The sequence below is a fragment of the Venturia canescens genome, chromosome 3, assembly GCF_019457755.1.
Source record: "Venturia canescens isolate UGA chromosome 3, ASM1945775v1, whole genome shotgun sequence".
Lineage (NCBI taxonomy): Eukaryota > Metazoa > Arthropoda > Insecta > Hymenoptera > Ichneumonidae > Venturia > Venturia canescens.
In genome coordinates, this window is record NC_057423.1 from 1,383,308 (window position 1) to 1,405,819 (window position 22,512).

The 22,512-nt window shown below is 40.2% G+C and overlaps 2 protein-coding genes and 1 long non-coding RNA gene across 8 annotated transcripts in view; 2 read left to right on the forward strand and 1 right to left on the reverse strand.

Annotated features, from left to right (window-relative positions):
• Window positions 1-119: 119 nt before the first annotated feature.
• LOC122407790 (uncharacterized) lies at window positions 120-5,768 on the reverse strand. 2 transcript variants are annotated; one of them, XM_043414210.1, is made up of 3 exons: window positions 5,528-5,768; window positions 4,694-4,830; window positions 120-1,947 (listed from the first exon to the last, which is right to left on the reverse strand). In XM_043414210.1, the coding sequence occupies exons 1-3, from the start codon at window positions 5,551-5,553 to the stop codon at window positions 443-445; spliced, it is 1,668 nt and encodes a 555-aa protein (XP_043270145.1). In that variant the 5' UTR covers window positions 5,554-5,768; the 3' UTR covers window positions 120-442. The 2 variants fall into 2 exon arrangements, with proteins under 2 accessions (XP_043270145.1, XP_043270146.1); XM_043414211.1 differs by having other exon boundaries at window positions 5,413-5,549.
• Window positions 3,933-11,636, forward strand: LOC122407792 (uncharacterized). Of its 4 annotated transcripts, none has more exons than XR_006260287.1 (4): window positions 3,933-4,400; window positions 8,330-8,522; window positions 8,680-8,968; window positions 9,226-11,636. It is a non-coding gene; the product is annotated as an uncharacterized lncRNA (long non-coding RNA). The 4 variants fall into 4 exon arrangements; XR_006260284.1 differs by having other exon boundaries at window positions 3,940-4,400; window positions 8,330-8,512; XR_006260285.1 differs by lacking the exon at window positions 3,933-4,400 and adding an exon at window positions 6,111-6,184 and having other exon boundaries at window positions 8,330-8,512.
• A 2,647-nt stretch (window positions 11,637-14,283) lies between these two features.
• Pgant9 (polypeptide N-acetylgalactosaminyltransferase 9) overlaps window positions 14,284-22,512 on the forward strand; it is a 163,563-nt gene continuing 155,334 nt past the window's right edge. Inside the window, exon 1 of one of the 2 annotated variants that reach the window (XM_043413884.1) lies at window positions 14,284-15,237. The gene's annotated coding sequence lies outside the window, so the exon portion shown is untranslated. The remainder of the gene's footprint in view (window positions 15,238-22,512) is intronic. The other variant, XM_043413882.1, reaches the window with a different exon arrangement.

Below are 22,512 nucleotides of genomic sequence, written 5' to 3' on the forward strand. Positions count from 1 at the left end.
AGGAGCCAAAGCATCTCCCGATTTTTTAAATATCGATCAGGGCTCGCCCAAAGTGTCCTCGGCAAGCTTCAAGTCTAAGAAATGGAAAATATGAAATAAAAAAAAAGTTTAACGGCCAATTGCAAAAATCGAATAAATTTATTCGTTACAAAAAAGGCAAGAAAATTTCGGTCGTGATAGAAAATAAAAATGTCATGCCTGATCTTAACAACCTGTGATAAAATGAACGTAGTTTTGAATAGAAAGGAGCAGGCGGTACCATGATTTCAGTCGATCGCAGTTAAAAATGCTTAAAAAATATAGAAATTCTTGTGTTATGAGAATATCGAACGCTCAATGGACGACTCGACACAAATATAGCCTACTAAAAAAAAAACCGGGGTATACGGAGTTCGATGAAGAATGCTTAAAAGAGCAAAAAATGACGCTTTGATTTGAGGATTCACAACAATTGTGAATTATCCATGCGATTGATTAGTTCAAAAAGAGAAGGAATATTATTCAGCAAGCAATCGAAATATTTTCGATGATCTTGAGTGATGCGTGGATCAACATCTATTTTTATGGTTTCGGACTCGAGCTGATTCTCATTTGCCATTTTAGTTTCACTTTGTTGGCTGTTGAGTGACGAGTGCGACGACGGATGAACATTTTCTTTGATTTCCTCAGCAGTCTGAAATTTCGTCTTCCTGCTTCCTTTCTTGGCGTCTCGAAACTTCTTTCGAGGTTTCGGCTCAACCGAACTTCTGTACACGAGCCGATCGTGCAAACGATCGACTATTGATTTGCCTACTATCGCATCGGATCGACGATGGGATTGGAGGTTTTCGACGTAGCGCCACGAGCGTTTCTTTAATGGTAAATCGTACGACGGTTTAGGAACGTTGAAAGCTTTGCTATTTTTTTCCGGTGAGCTTTGAACGTCTTCGGAAGTTGACAACCATTCAATGGTGTCTGACTTTGCTTCGACGAGGTCGTTTTTCGTTTCGACGTTTCCGAATTTCGTGGTGGGCCATTCGATGGCCTCGATTTTGAAATTTTTGTCAACGCGATCGTTTTGAATTTGTAGATTTTTGAAATTTCTCTCTTCGTTTTGTGGCTCATGGAAATTTTCGTTCGTGTTTCCGTTCTTATCTTCCGAGTTGTCCACGTTTTCCAAACTTTTGTCGACGAAGTCGTTTTTTTGGTGAAGATTCCGATCCGTTGGACACCAAACAGGAGCAACAATTTGCAGATTCTCATTGAACGGATGATTGTCTCCCATTGAAGTTTCGACGTCCTCGAAATTAGTGCACCAATCAACGTCGTTGATTTGGTGGGGGCTTCGATCGACCGAGTCGTTCGTTACTTGTGCATTCGCAATCTTCTCCAAGTCCATGTACCAATCGATAGTACCGATTTCCGGAGTTTGTTCGATAACATTGGCAAAATTCGTGAACCAATCGATACTGCCGATTGGCAAATTTTCGTCTCCCACGTCCGTACTCGTTGAGACTGTGGAATCGTTGCAATATCCGGAATCGATCGCGGCATTGTTTTCCAGGGTTTCGTTCAACGGTTCGCAAAAATCCGCCGATTTATCGAAGTCGATTCTCGCTGAGTTATCGACGCGCTGAACATTCGACGACGTCGTGTTATCCACGCTTCCATTCGCGGTGGCAATCGAATTTTTCCCCTTGTAACTCGACGATCCTGAAGATGTCGAAGATTCCGTTGCCTCGCTCGATTCCAAATCATCTTCGGTGTCTTCTTCTTTGTACGTTTTTATCGATTTCGTGGTTTTCCGAGCTCTGAACATGTATCGAGACCAACCGATCGACGGACTGCTCATTTTTTGCCCAAAATCTATTCGGTATTTTGTCCTGGATGTCAAACTCGCCGGACGCGAAATGGGGTGACGCTGCTGGCAGTGTGCATAATAATCTCCTTTGGTCACGAACTTTGTTTCTGTTGAAAAAAAATCACAGTTGTTATCATCTTTTCACATCAAGTGCTAAACATTTTTGGACCGAACAGTGAAAACACGCGTGTGAATCGTTCGATTGGGGTCGAGTGGCCCCTTAACGGGGTCAGAATAGTCGATGTAGGGTTGACCGAATAAAATTTGGAGGTAGACATTTTTCGCGGGCAGTTTTATTCGCTTCGAACCGCCTTATTACAATTTTTATTCATGTTCCATGGTTTTTTTTATCAGTTCCTCGAAAGAATTATTTAAAAAAATGTTTTTTTTTTTTTTAGAGAGCTATAACGATCGATTTTAACCCTAAATGCATTCGAAATTTCCACCGTAAAATACTCGTGAGCACAAAAAAATAATCGTTATATTTATGTGGTTTTTGGTCTCATTGGAGATTTGGAAGAGTTGAAAAGCAGTGAAAAACTTCAAACTCTTGATTATACTTCTATTAAGGAAGTTCACGCGAATCTAATGGAAATCGAAAATTCGAGATTGAAGAGTCGAAATTTGAAAATATGCTAGAAATATACATCCGGAAATCTATTCCCCGAATTATTGTAAGATCCACCGTTTAGTTGTCGAGAAAACAATTAAAAATCTCATTTTTTGAAGGGTTATACACAGGCTCTAATGGCAGGCACGCTTCCTGTGCGATGATTTGGATTTAATGAAATAAAATCCTCCCAGAGAGCCAAAATCGAGAATAAGAAAATATGTTTTCAAATACCAATGACGTCTTGAGAAAGGCTCGTTAACGGTGAAAATCATTTGGGAATGTCAATAGAAGAACGCTTGTTCAAGGTTAACGAGTAAAACGCACATAAATAGAAAATGGCTGTTGTCACATTTTGCCTGACGATTTAACTTCGAAAATATTTTAACCGCTATCATTGTACTAAAAAAAAAAAATGAATCTCAAAAAATAAGTTACACATTATTTTAATAATTGCGAGAATAAATTTTCATGGTTTCTTTGATCACCAAAACAGCAAAAAAGTTCAGTTGTTTTTCTTTGAATAACTATTAATCAATGGATAAAAAAAATTAGTTCACTCATTAATGAACAAAATTAACTGACAAATCATTCGATTTCCATACGAGAGATGACAAGCACACGACGGTTCGATACTTTTGTTTTGAGTGAGACATACTCAAGGAATTTGCCTTGTCGAGTTTAAATACAATTTGAAAAAATTTCTTCAAACATTACGAGAGTATAATGACGAACCTGATAGAAAAGTAACAGATGCGGACAAGATGAGAAAAGTCTTGAAGATTAGGGAGACATCTAGGGAGATTTAAATTGAAAGTAGCAAAGTAGGGTTTCGAGAAGTCTCGGGATGTTTGTTAAGTCTTGAGAAACGAGATAACTTTGATTAGAGTCGAAGTGGCCACCGACGGTGTCGGTTTAACCGTTGTACCGAAAAATACAGGCGACACGACAGCGAAACATAAATAAAACGAAACAAAACATCCCTCGATTTTTATTTGCGTTCTGGGGCGCGAGAGCCATTTGAAATAATTGAAAATAAATAATCAGTTCGATCTCAACGTTCACGAAAGGCCATAAAGTGAACACGTGCCACGATTAAAATACACACACTAGAAAACTGTTTATTATCATCTTACGTGGTCGTAAAAATATGTATGTGAACAACAGAGGACAAAACTTCTTTGATAATTTATTGCTTTCAAAACAAAGGAAAACTATTAACGTTCGAACGCGATTCTTTAGCGTTAAATAATTATTTTTCCAGTTAATTCATTTGAGAACGCTTAAAACAATGTTTCACGCAAGCATTGAGATAAAAATTTGACACAATCAACATTTCGGGATTCTTGTAGTTTGATTAAAGTTGCGGTAACTCTGTCGTTTTTGTGATGTCACAATCTGCGATTCCCAATAATGCAAATGGCCGTTATTCATAGTTAGATCGATATGGAAAAGTTTTACGAAGAGTAAAACCGCCTTTGATCACGTCGTGCGAAATGCATTTGTTGCCGATATGCTCGAATAAGCTTAGAGTTTTCCGAATTCCCCCTGTCGCCAGTTGAAGAATTAAAAAAAAAAACGTTTCGTCGTTCCCTCGTTCAAAAGCTCCTCAAGTCTCACGACGGTTTTACCTTTACATTTTCGTATACGATCGGAAAAAGACAGGAACTCGATATTGGCAAAAATCAGTAAATTTTCAAAAGAATGTTTTTTCCAGCGCGTTCCAACGATTCGATGCGATAAATAATTTGCATCCGGTGTGCTATTATTGGTTATGTACGAGAAAATCATCGAGTGACACTGAAACAGACGTGTCATAAGCACGTTCAACTAACTGTCCATGGCATATAACGAATAGAAAAAATATTTTCGGGTGCGTTCGAATGATTCAATGCTATGGAGAAGTAGGACAAAAACTGCAGTCATCGAATATATCAGCGCTGCAATTCGGTAAGTGAATTTAATAAGTAGAAATGATGCTTTTTGCTACTCGACATGGCGTACTGCATATGTGACATTCGCACTGCTGGCACGGTCGTGGTCTTGTCCGGTACTCCGTGAGGTTAGCCGATTAGCGAAAAAAGAGGTTCGTTTAACGGTTGAGACAAATGGAAGGGGGAGCGGGCGTGGCGTTCAACAAATCGACGCAAACGCTAAATTACGCTTTTTGTTTTTGTTAGAAACGACGAAATGACACGTTGAAAATAGTTGTATTGAATTTTTATAAAAGAGTAAAGACTCACTGCAACAATAGCGCGGTTTCGCTGATGCTGTGTGGATTCTAATTTCGTGACGTGAGACGTTGTAAAATCGTTGACTGCTGTAGCAGCAAGATGAACACACATACACGCTCTCTACTTTTTTCTTCTTGCTGGTACGTCTAAAAAAAAAATATACAATTCGAAACTGAAAATATGAGTTATATCGACGGAGGAAATTTTTTCAATGTTTCTGGTTTTTTATTATTGGTTTTCAATCACAAATTTTATCTGGAAAACCTGAAAAACCATCCGGCATTTTTTCGAACGGTTCATGTGTACAACGCATGTGCCGGAATACTTGTAAAAATCCTCATTGAATCGACAGACAACGAGCTGTTTATTGAGACAATCATAATCAAATTTGCGGCTTTTTTGGAAAGTGAAACTTTCCACAGCATAAACTTGCTTTTCAATAAACAACTTTTTTACTTCGGACCGTCATTGTGAACACTATTTTGGAATAAAAACGTGTGAAATAGCAAAATGATTTACTTTTTAAGAGATTCTTTACTCGCTTCGGCATTTGTCAAAAAATCATATCAATTCCGACGGATTAGTTTGTGGAAATCGGTGTTTTATAGTAGATTATTTATGTTTTATGTGAAAACTCAACACTTTGTGGAATATTTTTTCCGGCATGTTTTAGAATACATTAGACAGGAACGTTGTGCGATTATTTCGCAACGCTACGAGAGTCTTACCTCTAATCATCGCTTATCACATTTTATTCGACGTACTTACGTTTTTGTACACAATTTTTACGAATAAGAGCGCACAAAAACGATAATGAATGACAACGGTGAAACCGACACTTACTTTCCACAGTTTGCTGACGTTCTCATTTTGAAAATCCACCGATTTCTCCGATTTATTGACAGAAAAATGTGGAGAAACGAGTTCACATTCGTTTATCAGGTAAGCACAAACCGAGAAATATATTTTTCATAAAAGAAGGTGAGGTGAGACAAGGCGACAAAAATTTAGACACCGATAACTTAAAGACGAAAAAAAGCACTCGACTCGACCCTACGAAGCGTTCGCGAAGACTGCCGTAGCCTGCTGAGCGTTGTTGTTATGTTCCATCGTCAATATCGCGTTTCCAATGTGTTAGTGTATTTGAATTCGAAGCAACAAAGGTGTCAACGAGTGGCTGAAGCTTGAAATCGAAGACCGCTCCCTCGTATTCGAGGGTGGCATCTCAGCTCTGCGGAAAAAATCCCCTCCTTTTTTACACTCGTGTTTTCGGTTACCAATGATATTCACCGCTCACCGCTCCCGTTCGCTGGACACTCGATTGTTCCTCTATTCCTCTCTCCGTCTTTCTCGCCGTTTCTTTTGCTCAAAGTATAAGAGCGAAATGTAAACACGGTTTGTATATGTATAGATTGAGCCGACTACAGGAGAGTTCGACTTTACGAGATCATGACGTTTACGGGTAATAAAAGAACGAGCTAGTATTTCTTTCATTATGAGGTAAGGATGGAGTGTATTTCAAGCAGAAAAAATCATAACCTCAAAAAAATTCGTTTAATTTCTTAATTGGAACTCAAACTCCAATATCCTCTCAGAGTTTATTTATTTCTGTATCAAATTTTATTCCATTAAAATTCATAAAGTTTGTGATTATTGGATATAAGTTTGGGAAAATTCGATCGTATTACGAAAACTAATTTTCAGTCATCACTCTAAATAAGATTCATGTTGACATATCTGTTCAAACCCAACACATTCGTTACTCAATAAACGTTTTTTCCACCACGTAGTAGAAAGTTTTTAAAAATATTTTCTACGTTCCAAACAACGAACGGAGCAATTGTTCCTAGCCTAAAGAATTCGGAAATTTTTGACTAAAGCGCTTGCCAACCAAAGAATTGGACAGGGAAAACAAGTTTAACCCGATAGTATAGGTGGTCCTGAAATTGGGTTTTTACCGTTTCGATGGCAATCGCACATCGTATATGTTTCAGCTTTGTAAATGGACACAAATATATATTTTTGTGCGTTGTTCTTGTGTGTTTCGTTTACGTGTGCGTACTTTCCTCGGCAATATAGTCCACCATCTTGAGCAAGCTGAGGGCGCTAGAGGTCAGCCACGAGGCTGACCGTTGTGTTTTCGTTTCTTCATACATACACACATACAATTCTCGCCGTTTATATATTTCGAGAACGCTTTTCGGTCGTACTTTTATGAAAATAACCGTCAACCATAATTTTAATTAATAATTCACGCGTTTATACGTCATTCGTAATGGCGACAAAAAAACTTTGAAATAATTGTATCCATACAGAGTGTGAGATTAACAAATGAAAAGAAAAAAAAGTTCCTTTTTCCCTGCTAGTAGCGGAAATGAAATGGCCGACTTGTGACGTGTTTTTTGTCTGATGCGCAAAATTCATGCGTATAACGCCACGTACTCCACGTACCCATTTTCATTGCACACCGTACGGTTGGCTCCGATACGCCTTGAATTTTAAACGAGAACGTTCGCATCGGAGAACGGCCCTATTGCGAAAAGAGGCGAGAGAGTATCGTAATCGGGATAAAAGCGAATTTCAAAAAATAATTAGACCTAATAGTGAAACGTGTTACGCTCCGAACGAGAAATGTTTATTTGAATTTCAATTAAAAATTGCACTTTCAGATATGTGACGATTCTGATGTACAATGACATTACAGTTACGCAATCTAACCGATTTATTTGAATTTTCCTCGATTTTGTTCCTGCCTACAAAGCTCAATCATCAACGAAGAAATGATTAATTGGACAAAAATTAATATTCTGTCGAAAAACAATGTTGGACCTTTTGAAAAATCAAACTTTTCCAAAAAATCGACTACACGAAAAGAACCGTCAAAATTTTGCTAACACGCCTACGAAAATGAAACTCAAATCAAAACGAATCTCGCCTATTCAATTTTTTTACGGCTAGGAACACACTAATTTATTTCCCCGCCGACTGGCTTTCTTTCCTGTCGCTTTTCCCTTGACAAGTTTAAATTGTGTTGCTACGGGTACGAAGCTGCTGTACAGTGAAAATGCTACGTAAGACATTCGCGCTTGGTGATAAAACGTCTCTTTACGGCTCGAATTCTCGACGGTCTCTTTATTCTTATCTTGTAAACTATACTGCCCGGGCAGCTCTCGCTCTCTCTCTCTCTCTCTCTCTCTCTCTCTCTCTCTCTCTCTCTCTCTCTCTCTCTCTCTCTCTCTCTCTCTCTCTCTCTCTCTCTCTCTCTCTCTCTCTCTCTCTCTCTCTCTCTCTCTCTCTCTCTCTCTCTCTCTCTCTCTCTCTCTCTCTCTCTTCATTACCGACGAAGCAATATAATTTGAACGTGCCAATGCGAGTGAGGGCGGTGATCGCAGCAGCGCGCTGTCATTGAAATCTGTACCGAACAAACCGCGATGTGCCATCGCAAAGCGCGTTACATAACCTCGAACGTGGATCGATTCGATGGGGCACAAATTGGCGCTCTTTTCTAGAAAATTTGATTAATGCTTTTGAGGTGGTAAACGTCAAAATAGAAAAACTTCTTGTCGTAATTTATCGGTCGGTTGATCAAGAAGAATTGAGCTTCTATTGCTTATCGAGATTTTTATAAATCCTTTTAATTTACAGATACGACAGTTGATGCTTCGAGGCACTAGGATTTCTGGCTCGACCCTAGACTTCCAAAATTACGAGTATCCAGGGCTCTTATTCACCGGGCCACGTGAGCAGAAATTCGAAGAATTTTTCCTCGCGCATCAGTCGCTCCTCATGCCCTGGAATTAGCGGGCGATTTATGACGCAACGAAATTGGTAAAGGAGGGTAAAAAAAATAAGTGACGACAAAAAGAACGAGGTCCTCGATCAGCTGGAAAAGAATGCTGAAGAATCGCGATCTTGACCTGTTCTCGCGTCCGATCGTCTATCGCAAGGCCAGTGAACTCTCTCTTCGTCGTGGTATATTCTTTTTTTTATTTCAGCGTGAGGCTAGCTCGTAAGATCGACGTCGAGCCCCGAGCGTGCAGACAACCCGGATCAGCATCGCCATATCTCGACTTCAAACGGGAGAAAAAAGCACGAGAGGTAGAAATATTTATCCTGCACGATGGTGAATACGGGGCACTCTGTTTTTCATTATTCAAAAGGTGCTCAGGTAAATCGGGAATGAAGTTTCAACGAATAGACTGAGAAGCTTGATGGACAGAAGAAAATTCAAAAAATGGAAGGAAATTCGTGAAATTATTGAGGTTCCTCGTCGTGCAGGCGTTTGTAAGTTCAAGTAAAAAATGAGCGAGATTTTTTTGGAAAACAACTCGAGCTAATGAGAAAGGTACATTTTTTTTTGAATTTTTTTTGAAAAATCCATAAAAAATGCGATGTCCGAGGATCGCGAGGCGAAAGGAATCGGCTACTGTGAACGACCGATACACCAATCGGTCGACTCGTCCAACCGAAGCTGGACAAGAACTCGTACATCATTTTCTAATGTGCGAAGAGCCGAGTGATGCCATGTGCTTTCTTTACAGGTGCGAGTGCTCCGGGGACACGGAGAACAGGATGTGAATGCTGACGGGACTTTGAACCGTATACGCGCATCGCTGTACGAAGAGTCTCGTACGTCCGTCACACTTTACCGGCTTCCACGTAATTTCATTGCACCTGTGGATTGACAAAACGACGAATGAATCACGGCGATACGATCGCACGGGGAAACAAAAGTGTCGCTTATGCGGTAGCGAGAATCACAGAGAAGAGAGCGAGAGAGGGAGAGAGAAAATACCGGGCATAATGGCCTCAATGGAGCATGATAATTGGACGATTTAGTCAAATAATAAGACGCTCTACCGTAACGAGGAAAAAAGCTGTTCGGTGCTACGAGAATTTACTTTGCTAGACACGAGAATAAGAACGATTCAACAATCGGGTTTTCCGATATTTTTTTAATACTTCTCAAAGTCCAATTTTATCATTTCAATCTTTTTTCCAAATTAAGAATCACTCTGCGGAATCCGTGCTTCTACTATTTTTACGTTCCCCTTTAAAGACGAAAGTTGAATCCATTGTTAACAATCTTTTTAACTTTAGTTTGATTTTTTTTGAGCTGCAGGCTTTTAAATGAGGATCAACCGATTCGGAGCCTCGTACAGATAAATGTCAATCGGGCTCCAACGTTTTCGCACACTGGCGAAACGACGAAGTTACTTTATTTCATAATTATACGCCGAGTTTTTTCCGTTTACGAAAAGAAAAACGAGTTTTTCCTCCCGTTTTCTTCCCGAACGCGAGTTCATTCAAACGGTATGCAAGTCAAATTTTCAATTACACGCTCGAGCCGTGTTAATTACGCGATATATCCGAGCAGCCTCCCGCGGTGCTCTTTACGCATTTATCAGAAGTTGCCCAGCCAACCTGGAAACCCCTCTCGATTTCCCAGGGGAATTCTCACCAGCCTCGTGTACTTTCTGAAAAGCAACACGCACATAAATGAATATCTATACACCTTTCTACATGGACGGGGAAAAAATGCGTGTCTCTTTATAGAGATTTACGAATGTGCCAAGTACGTACTCAATGTGTAGAGCTGGCAGTTTGTTACGAGCGTTTGAATACTCGTTCGTGTACGAATGTATGTAAACATGAAGCAGGCGAATAATTTCGGGTATTCGTTATTGGGACTTTGATGGAGCTTATGAGCAAGAGAATCAAAAGAAGTAAACGTCGCTTTTTCTCGTTTTTTAAGTTCGCTAACTCAACTTTTTATGTCACTCTTCGATTGGTGGATAGTTTTTTCGATAACCGTATCAGAGAGCGACCAATGTTTAATTTAGAACGTTTTTGAGTCTGCGTACGAGTGATGGTAAGACATTTTTTTTCTCAATATCAGTCATGTTCGAAGTAATTCTGAATTGTCGAGGATTTTCAGCGTAAAATCCATCGAATTTGTAAAATGGCTCGAGACTTATTTTAGAATTGAGATGAAAATGTTTAATTCGAGCTTGGTATGAGAACGAGAGACAGTAGACAACGAATAACTGTACCACGAGTTAATTACACTCGGAAACCGAGATTAAATAACGAAATTGAGGATAAAATAAGTTCACCGGTGTCAATTGAATTCGACTAATCTAAAAGACTAGCTAAAAGAATCTCGATAATTCTCTCGACTGACGAGGCAGCAATTGTCCACTGTAAGTAAAACAGTGTGCTAGGTTTCATTTAAAAAATAAATTTCCAATATTTGAGGATATTTTATCAAATCGATCGAATTTTTGACTCGCACCATTCCTTTGACACCGCCCAGGCTCATTTTTTGACAACCATCATTAGGAATAATCATGGGAAAAAAGTAAATTACAAGAATTTCGCTTGAGTCATAAGTGTTAATCGTGCGAATAATAAAACAATAATGATAATAATGAGAACACGAAGAGTGCACGTGAATCTGTAGTGATGAATGATGGAAGGGAGCTTTTGCGCAGGCCGAGGGTTTAAAGCTGGATTAAATCGTCTCCGCGGAAGCAATCCAGGTTTTTTCTTCGAAATCCCAGGATTAAGGGTAGCCTCTGTCTGTGGTACACTTGTTTTATGCTGAGTGCACCGAAAAACCCATGCGCTTTTTATGTATTTGGATAATTTATTACCGTCAGGTCGATCAATAGTGGTGGCTGCGTGTGCTTTTCAACGTCGAAAATTTATGGTGCTCGAAAAACTTGAAATATTTTAATTTTTTTTTTTTCATGAATATCAGTGGTGAAGAAATCATTTTCGTATTTTCCTAATTTGCATCATTTTTTATCGCACTTCGTTCACCGCACTCAACAAAATATATTCGATCTTTCCAATCACATTTTCTTTCTTATTCGGTCCATAATCATATCCGGAATGGCGTAATTCAATAATCCTTTGAAATCATGAAATTCATACTTTCAGAGATGAAAATGAGTGATAACGAAAATTGGAGATAATTTTAGTAGAGTAAGGCACATAAAAATTCAATTTCCAGATACTTTTTTAACAATCGATCATTTATCGATGTCTTTATTCGTAGTGAAACGGGTGAAGAGCGCTCGGGGATGGGGATTAAAAATAGACGCGGAGGATTACGAATAAACTGCAGAGAAATGGATCAATGAAATCGAATAGCTGCTTGGCGTCGTTGAGCTTTTTTGCCGGAAAAAAATGCCCCACAAAAAAATAAAGTCCAAGTCGGCATTTCAACTTGACTAATTGAGATACAAAGTTTCTTCGTCGTTTATTCGCGAGTTGTGGAGGGACGGAGGCGCGTTTATCCGATGAAAAATGCATGCAGCACAGCCGCGAATTTGTACATTCGTTTTTCAGCGTTTTCGTCGTCGGGATCTTCCACTATTCCCCTTTAAATTTGCGAAACGGTGCAAGAGAGCGTAATGACCTAATTTTTATAGGTTGAGAGGAAGGAGCACAGTTACTTCGGAGCAACGCGGTCGAGTGTCGAACCCTTTGAAGCTACATTTTTCAGTTTGCGATATTTCGCACATGCAAAGACTGTATTTGAGTCAAAGCTGTCGTTTGAAGAGGCTCGATTTACTCAAAAAAATCTTGAAAACATAACCCCTACAAGGTTTGCCTTGCTTGCGCAGCGTGACTTTTGCATGGATCTCGCTGAGCAGTACACTCATCTTTTTTATAGAAATTGGGAATTTTTTTTTATTTTTTCCGTAACACAAAGTGCATATCTGCATGAACCGAATTTATAAAAGGGTCGACATCGATAAAAACGAGAGTCGAATCCGTGGAATAATGTCGAAAAACTTTTTCCGTTTGGACAGCTGACATCGAATACATCCAAGTTCAACATACCAACCGAGTGTAAGATCAAATTTTCAAAAAACTCCGAAAGTGCCCAGAAAAAAGATAGAAAAGACATATAGTTAATAAAAAAATTTGTATGTGAAAACCAGTTATTCCATGTTTGCATATGACCATCAAATAGACTGAACGAATATTATTTTCGATGACTAGCGTAGTACCCGCGACTGCGTCGCCGACTCGCACGGGTTTAACCTCTTCGTATCGCCTCGTGTAAAAACCCGATGCCGGCGAAGCTTCATTTTAACTCTATATATTTCTATAAAACAAGCCTACAATCTTATTTTCCAGGTTTATTGGATTGCTACAATTTCGAAGTACGCAAATCAAATTTTATCAAATATTTTATGAATTTTCACAATAATAATGTGTATATGCATGCCATTTGTAGCCACCAGAAATCAGCTTTTGGCATTTACTCCTGAGAATTTATATTTTCGAGCCCTTGTTATTCCCTCAATCGGTCGATGATCGATCCTGAATGTTCATGAGAACAGTGAATAATATATATGAAAAGCGGTATTAAAGTGTTCTATGCGAATGTTACGACCCAAGCCACCACCGCAGGATCACCTAATGCGTTGACGTGTATCGCTGATCAAGAGACTCGGTAGAGTCTCGGGACAAGTACATTGACAGCCCTGTCGTCTGCTGGTATAATAAAACAGACGAGAAAGGGCACAAGGTGGGAAGGGAAGGGAAGATACATATAAATACGATCCTGTGGCATACCGGAAGTGCATCGCGCTGCAATTATACGGGACTGATTGCAATTACTGCATGCTTCTGATGAAAAAAAAAGCGAGGTAACGAATGAAGAGGCTGAGAAGAAGGTAGAAAAAGAAAGAAATCGAGAGTCTCGTCAGCGCGGCAGTGAACAGTAAAAAACGAAGAAAGAATATTAAAAAAAAAAAATGCAAGACCGCGTGCATGAGACAATCTACCGACGTTCTCCTTCCCTCTCTCTTTTTCACAGGGAGTATTATCTCACTTTCCTGAGATATCCCCGGTGATATTAGCATTTAGCGTGAGATCTCATTTCGTAGGGGAATCCCCGACCTCGCGCTGCACGAAGAGCGTCTCATTTTCGCAAGCAAGACCCACACTCGTGTGTGGGTGTTATTATCCGTGCATATATACGTATAAGAAAAAAGCATGCGAGCACCGCCCAGCGCCGAGCAGTTCGTCGAACGAGAAAGAGCAAAAGCAACGGAATTCGGACACGTTTACGCTAAAGGAACGAATCAAGTGGAATACAATGAAAAACATGCACGCTCGAGTTGCCTGATGAGAATTATAAAATGTGTCAGAGTTAGAATGAAAACAAAAAAAAAATATAATAAGACACGTCGAAATAAATTTGCATTGCACGGGATTGGTTTTTGTTTATCATGTTGATTGATAAACGATTGGAAAATTTACTATCGAATTTTTATTACGAAGTGCGATAGGAATCGAATCTTTGATGTAGTTAATGACTGTTATTGCTATAATTTCTCGTGTTCAGAGTCGCCAGGTCCGGCGTGCGAGTCGAACGGGTCGAACGCGAACGTATACATTCGAACACCGTGTAACGAGCAGTAGGGGGCGCATGCGTGTGCGGAAAGAAAAGTGGAGGGGAAATGGCGGTTGGGAAGCTTTCTTTCTCTCTCGCAAGCGATTCGTAGTGTTCACTCGTTCACTCGATGAGTTTGGTAGTATTCGGGACTCGCCGCCTGTGCAAACAGATCGCCAACGAGGTGTGCGCGGAGAGTGAGCGAGACAAAGCACGCGGCGGAGCGGAGGAGGAAAAAGTTGGTTCAGTAGCGCGCCCAAGCGGTTAGGTGGGAGAAACGAGCGATCGCGAAAGAGCTCGATGAGGTCGGCGGCGCCGGGGAAGAAGACGAAGGATGCGAGGCCGAGGAGTGGGGGACCGCCCCCTGCGAGTCAGTCCGCGTGTCGTTGACAGTCGAAAAGCGCTGGCTGCTGGCTCGAAGGCTTCTCCGTCGACGCAGACAGTAGTAGCCGGTCTCTCGGCGCGGGAGTGTCGTCTGTTTTACCGTCAGATTTCAGGTGTATCGGTTGATTTAATTGTTTACTTGTCATTTTATTCCATTGCATCGAACTAACGTGCGCGTCCATTATTTTTTTTGTCTCTTCCTGCCCTATGGTCGTTCTATAAAAAAATCGATGTCTACGAATAGTTGTTCAAATTCCCGGTGATTCACGGTACGACAAAATAATCCCGGCTCTCCCGCGCGTTAATCGATCGCCGTGTTTATAAGTTCCAACGCGTTTCGCATTTGTGATTCGTTTGTTTGAACAAAAACAAAACGAAACGGATCCCGTGTATTTCTTTTCTCCGATCCTTCCGTCTCGTGTTCAAACGATATACCGAGCTCTTTTCTTTCTCCTCGTATATACGTTGGATACTCATAATCGCTTACCAAGAATTCGCGTGTGACAAAAATTGTGCGGGAATTTTTGATATATCGTACTCCGATAGTGAATAAATCGACGAAAGGTGATCAGCCTGCTGACTTCTCGTGCTCCTCGGAGATTAATCATCCTCCTTTTTTCTTCAACATTTTTTCATCCTTCGCCCGTGCACCTTGGGTTTCGGTACAAACGACGTTCCGACGATCTCCAAGGATTTCATCGATTTCCGGAATGCTGGAGAGATTTTTTTTCATCATGCGGTTATTCTGAACGTGAGTAAACGCAGATTGGTTTTTTTGCTTTCTCATTAGCCGTAGTGACACGTTTGACGTTTTCATATTGAGCCATCTTCTCGACACGATTATGCAAACGGGAAACCTTTCAATCGCATCTTTTACCCTTCCGCCTTCTCGCTATTTCTTTTCCTCCCTTTTTCTATATCCTTCGACGTTTTTTTTCTCCTACTGTTATTTCTAAATGGCACGAGCTCCGTTAACGTTAGTATCTTTCAAACACATTGGAATCAAGACTCGTGCATGTGTCGGAAGGGCATTACCGCGTCGTTTGCGATGGTCACCCCAGCTTTTTCGTCGTAAAAGTTACTATCGCGTGTTGACCATGATTAAACCCCATCGTGTTCGTACTCCTCGGATCCGCTACGTCTTTTTTCTCTCTGACATTTCAACTTTTTGGACTCGCCAATCAATGAAGTCTCCAATATTAAATATTCCTCTGTAACATCGAGCCTTTTCCTCTCTTCGTTTACGTCGTCGCGTGCTGCTATTGAACTAATACGGTCTTTTTATATCCTTCGATTTTGAGGGCCCAATTATTTGTGACCTTTGCCTGTTTATTGACTCCGCGTTGGCACCATCTACCATGTGTTTCCTTTCCAATCAAACTATTGACCTTCCCTGCACTTTATTGACAATTAGATTTCTCATTCTAGCTCCAATGTTGAAAACAAACAATTTTGAAAACGAACTTTATACGATCGACGATGAAATACACTATTTTTCCTTCGCTAACCATATGAAATTGGGTTTCCAATAACCTCAAACATTGATGCAATTCGGTAGGAAAAAAAATTGGAGAATTTCTCGAATTGTTGAAGAGTTTTTTAGAACATTTCGTTGGACTCCAACATTACAAACTTCAACGTCATTAAATCACTTTTCGTGATTTCATGAAATATTGATGAAATAGCAATAATTCAGAATCCAATCCAATTGACGATTCGAACAATGTGAATAATATTTTTCTTTTATAATTCGGATTTGTAGCTTAATTTTATTTCGATGATTGTGATGAATTCGAGTTTTCATTGAAACGTCCCGGCTCGAATGTTTGACAGAACTAAGCTTCTGTTAATTTCCATTGAGCGGATAACGCGCGTATTTCATAGCCGTTACGTCCGATTTCGAAGCCAAGAGTGTAATCAATATTTTCATATTGCCTTGATGAGGGATTCAATGTAGGTTGAGTACATAGCGAACATCAAGCCGGAATAACCCCGTTTCACTCGGTTTCGTGAATTTGTCGAGGCTGTGAAAAAAATCGAGGTTCCTTCGACTGACGCTTCGGAGAATCCCCTCCGTGTCTTTCTTTCTGATGATCCAGAGAATATTTTATATAAAAAAAAAGTTCGAACTAGGAACGAGGTCGATTATAACTATAAAAAATTCTGTGCCACTGGCTTTTTCACTGCTGTGCGAATTCGTCTTATAGAACACGTCGAGTAACGAGAAGCCTCGGTACGCCGTTCGCTCGTTATCAGCGATTAATTTCTAAGCCTATTTTCTCGATCTTTCGTTCCTCTTAGCTCTGTACCGTGTACGAGGATTTTACAACACCTTGGAACGCAGTGCACAGAGGCGAAGAGAAAGAGATCGGCGAGGGTGGAGGGGAGAGAAAAGGGCAATCTGCACACGTCGAACGTTGAATTCTCAGAGTTCCATCAAGTCCACAAGGGGGCAGGCGTTCATAAGCTACCAAGCACACGCGAGTCGCGATGCTTCCGTTCTTTTGTATACACAGTTATAGATTGACCAATGTGATATCGAGTACGGGCTTTTCAACGACGTGTGCCGTCCGGTTAGAAAGGTTCGTTGGCCCTTAATGAGGGGATCCTCGACGTTAGTCAACTCGTCGTGCGGGCTTGAATTGATACAAAAATTATTCGGAGATAAAAGTTTGCAAAATACGTTGGTTTATTGATTCGTTCAATTTCAATTATTCGTTTTTTTGCTGCAACTGTTTAATGAGATTTACGAATGGCAATGCAAACCTGCCTCGCATTTGGACAGGGATTTCAATTTTTTTTTCTTGGTATTTCGTTTTGCATGGTTTTTTTTATTGGTTTTGAGATTAAAAATCGATTCGAGTTTCCATGCTTCAGGCTTGTTAGAAATTTACGGGTCGAAAAGTTTCGGTAGAACGAACCCGAAAAATGGAAAGAAAATTCGTCGAATAGAAGCATTTTTATTTCGCCTCGCAGAATCTTTTTTCTCGTTCGATGTGGGCGCACAATTTTTTCATCGGACTTCGCAGTCTCGAATGCCAAAATGTAGCTCGCTTCGGTATGCGACTTTATATTCTCGAGTCCCGTATTTGTCAACGGCAAATATACCCAACGAGAATATATCCTCTGGACGATACGTGTGCAGGAAACGAGACGTTTGCTCTGCCAGCAACAAAATTCACTGAATATTTATATGTCTCGGATCCCAATGTATCAGCAGAGAGAGCGAGAGAGAGAGAGAGAGAGAAGGAATAAGACTTTTGGGGGGGGATATAAGTATTTATCGAAAGATCGCGAAATGGGTCTATTCATTGCATGAAAATTTAGTTCTTCCAAATACGAGGATTTACGTTTTATTTTTTACGATGTTGTAGAGTCAATTGACGGAGGATTTATTACTGTATGCCCAATATACAATTCTACGACGCTGAAGTTTCCAACGTTGGAGTCCAACGAAATGAACGAAAAAAACGTTTGTAATTGTCAAAATAATTACAAACGTAATTAATTCACCAATTATTTATTTCACGAATCGTTGGTGCAGCTTGAAAAACTACAAATCGCAAATTTGGCAGGGAACAAAATAGGAGAATTACTGGAATTATTGGAGATTTTTTTTCGATCATTTCGTTGGACTCCAACGTTGGAAACTTCAGCGTTATCGAAATAGGATGGAATTATTGATGGAGAGTTTTTTTCGATCATTTCGTTGGACTCCAACGTTGGGAGACTTCAGCGTCATTCAATTCTTCGTAATAAAAATCAGGCAATTTTGAAGCTCCAAGCTTTTCACGGTTTAAGATTAAGGGGATTCTACCTTAGAAAGTCAAAAAAAGTCGATTGGTTTCGAGAATGTTTTTAGAATGGACGGAGAAATAACTCGGCATAGCGATTCAAGAGTACAAAAACATTTTTTAAGTCTGAGAAATTCCAATTTGTACATGGCTTATGCGCAATTTCTCATTGTCAAAGTTTCTCAGCTGCGTGTACGATGCGGAGATCGTAATTATTGTCTGCAACAAAAATTCCAAATTTTTTTTCGTCTTTGTATATTTCCTTTCCATACGAGCCTGTGAAAACCCGGAAAAATAGTGAAATTCTGCATTTTTAGCGAGTTTGAAAAAAAAAAAACGGTTCTAAAGAAAAAGGATATTATTTGAACGACGTGCTGTAAATATATTTGGTTTTTCCTCTCATTCAGTCGAGTCTGTGCAGTGACAAGGGACGACGTAATTCGCACAAGCCATCGGGACGCACGCAGAATGACCGAACGAGAAGAACCAATTTCCACGCGAATGAAACAGAAAGAATGAGAATCTTGGGGTGCACCCAACTTTTTAAGGACATTTGCACTTTCTACCAGTGTCAAAGCCACTCTTGCGCGAGGATAAAATCAGCGAATGAGAAGGAGGGAGGAAGGAAGACGAGATGAGAGATAAATGCATACACGCGTTGAAGCGGGTCTTTCGTTACCGCTCAGGTGCATGTAACGCGTGCGTCGCAATTACGTAGCAATTAATCGCAAACTCGGCACCCGCGACGGAAAGCCTGGAAAACCGCACGTTTGGCCAAGTCCCTGCAGTCTATGCGTATATACATATATATTGACGAAGTAGGAGACTTGCGGGGGAAGAAAGAGGGAGAGAGAAAAAGGGGCAGGGAGCCAAACGAGCTATGAAGGTAGCTGCGACAGTTGGTACCGAAAACTCCTCTAAATTGTTGGCTTTATAGTACTTCATCATGATAAGACCTTTCCACGTTAATCAAGCGCACAACGCGCACGCAGAGACGGCAAGGAAGCCGAGGCTGTTGCCCAAATTTTGGGAACTTTTCGCCGAAATCCGAAATAACGGGGCAAACTTTTGTTTGCGAATTGAGGGCGCGTGCGTCGATGGATATTCAGACTTTTTTCGTCCTACGTTTTGGTAATAATTATTTTTCTGAACGAGATGAAGCACTCCAAAAATGATGGTGAAGCTTGCAACACGTTGGAGCACAACGAAATGATGTAAGAAAGCCTCCAATAATTCCACCAATTTTCCAACTTCGTTCCCTGCCGCAATTCGTAGTTTTCGTGGAATGAAAATTGTTCAATTACAAAAAATGTTTTTTCGTGTCCATTTCGTTGGACTCGAACGTAGGAAAATTCAGTGTCGTGAAAAAATTTAGGAGCATTTGAATCTTTTCGTCACCGTGCTAACAACAAACATTGAAACAAAAAGGATCCTCGATGGAGCTTTCCTCTCTCTTTCGCTCAGCACAGAGCGATGCCTGGAACTTTTCGGACGGCCCGGATCAATAAAGCCTCGAGGTAACGTAACGAAATTATAACCCGCGAGCTCTCTTTTCATCGCCCTTTGAAACCAATAACGAATTTAGCCGGCATGAGCCTCTGCCCCTCCTGGCTCCGCCCCCTCCGGGCCCGCTGATTCGATCAAGTATCAGACGCTCTTCCGTCAAAGGGCAGCGTGATGAAAAAGCAATAAAAATTTTGGCCAATAGATCGACGTCTCCATTGAGTTATCCGAGGTGTAGAATTTTTCCACTTTCAGCCGGATAAAGGCAAGCAGAAATGAAATGCGAAGTTTATTTTTCATAAATTCCGCCACTGCGATTCACTCTCCTCCTATTTATCTGTGGATTTTTGTATGCGCGGACATACACGCAGGCACATATTCACGTGTACTCTGTACGCGCAGAGCCAACAAAATACGCGAGGAATCGATGAAAAAATGTGGACTCTCGTACGTTTATATACACGAATACGCATATGACCGAGCGTCCCAGCAGGGAGGCTCCAACGAAATAAATATCCTTTTCAATTGAATTATATCGTCCGGTGCTACGTATTTATGCACTGCTTTCTTTTTTCCCTCATTTTTACCCGTGACAGTTATTATATTATATTATATCATACGCATCGTTCCTGCTCAGTGCAGTGAAAATGAACGAACAAAAAAGAAGAAGAGAAAAACGATATTACCAGCCTCGAACGAGTTTCAATTTTCAGGTTCATTTTAACGTGTATCTCTTTCGGTTATGGGCGGTTTGCCTCGCGTTTTTTTCTTCACTTCTACGTATATATTCGGGTTTTTTGTTAACGGTAGCGAGTTCCATTGTCAGTTAATAGTCATGTTCATATCGTTATCGGGAAATACGAAAATCCCGCGTACACAAAACTTTTTATGCGGAGAGAAAATTTTACTAAAAACTACTATGGTGTGCCATAGAAGTAGGGCTGGGTGGGGATCAAATGTTGGAATGACTAAAATTTCGAACAGCTGAAATCTCGAGTTTATAAACTTCGACTAGAGCTTTGAATGCCGAAAATAAATAAAGCAGAAACTGCAGGGTTCGAAGAACGTTTATATCGAAAATAGAATGTAACAATCGCCCGTAGGACGATGACTAAAATATCGATTTTTCGAAAATTTGACTATCACTCTTTCGATTTATAAATTACTACAGTCAGCGATACTGTGAAAATTCACAATTTTGAAAATATAATAACGAAAATTGAAATATTGAAATACCAAAAAGTCGGACAGCCAAAATAGCGAAACGTTAGAAAGTCGATCAATCAAAATAAAGAAATGCAGAAATGCAGCGGAGCTCCAAATACATTCGTCTCACTCACTCACTCAGACCGGTGATCTCCAATTTTAATCACCGCCATTTTGACTTTCGCCTTTTCGAGCTATTCTGTATATCTAAGCTTTATAGGCTCGAGAAATTTACTTTCGATTTTTGGGTGGGGGTCGAAACAGCGAACGATCAAAATTTTTTTGCTACTCTATATATTGGTCTGTCTGTAAAACAATTACTCTCCATTTTGAATTCGAAAATATGAGTTTTTGACATTCGAATGGTCTGTTAAAATTGCATTCGAAATGAAAACTATTGAAATATATATTTTTTCGGGTAAATATGAATTCAAAGAAGGAATTTTTGATTAAACAGTCGATCGGGAATAAGAATTTCGAATTACTTATTTTTCTCCAAACTGATATCACAACTTTTAAAACTTCGAAATATCGACCGTTCTACAATTCAGTTATTCGAAATATTGAACCCCACCCGTATAGCAAAACTGCATAATAATTCAATTTGGCAGTTCATCATCGAGTCAACATAAATGTTACAACGTTTCCTTGGTGAACTGTGTTAGGAAAAAATAGCACAATTTAAACCTTTGTCACAGCAAAATACGCAATTTAAAAATTTTCATTCAGAATTGACTTGCATGGAAATTACAATATTTTTGGTAAAAATCTTCAAAAATGGGCTATATAGAACTCCAATACCATGGCAGCATAGTAATTCTTACTATTTTTTTTTCTCTCCGTGTACTAGGACAAAAATCTCACCTCCCATTTCACCTTAAACCCAGCGGCTAACTGTTGTTTCAACGTTTTTGCTCAAACGAAAAAAAGCTCGCTCTTTACTCCTATCCGTAGCGGCGTAGGAGTTTCCATAGAAATTTCGTTCTTCGCTCGGAAGATCAAAGAATGTAGGGCAACTAAAACTTAATGAATGAAAGAAAAATAAAAATTAAAAAAAAAAATAAAATAATAAAATGAAAATAATATGATTTGGAAGCACGTTTGTTGAGGCATGACGAATGGCAAACGAGACGAGAAACTCGACGCTTTGTTCACGGTGATGTTGGTAGTATGTAAGCCAAGTTTGGCACTAAACGCTGGTTAAGGGGGAATTCCTTCGCGGTAGTTTCGATATATAAATCAGCGGTGAAGCGCTCTGCTCTCTCACTTTTGCTCTCGCTTCCTCTTCCTGCGTCGCAGCCCCGGGAGCGCGATCCCGAGAAAAAGTTTAATTGACGCCGCAACCGCACGAGAATCGCGCGAGCGATTTCCCTTCGCCCTTTTAACTTCCTCACCCTCCTCCGCTCCCTCAACCCATGTCATTCCATGGCGGTTTGCTGGAATCACGTGGCTCCCTCGGTTTTGCTGTCTGCTCCAGATAGACTCGCAACTAAATCGAACATTTTCAACTGGCTTTGCACACA

Bases quoted from the DNA above. Each gene is read 5' to 3' on its own strand.
- LOC122407790 (XM_043414210.1), bottom strand. From the start codon at position 5,553: ATGAGAACGTCAGCAAACTGTGGAAA. The intron at 4,831-5,527 runs GTAAGTGTCGGT...TTTTTTTTTTAG, and splicing joins ACGTCAGCAAACTGTGGAAA to ACGTACCAGCAAGAAGAAAA. The intron at 1,948-4,693 runs GTGAGTCTTTAC...TTTTTTCAACAG, and splicing joins GAAACCGCGCTATTGTTGCA to AAACAAAGTTCGTGACCAAA.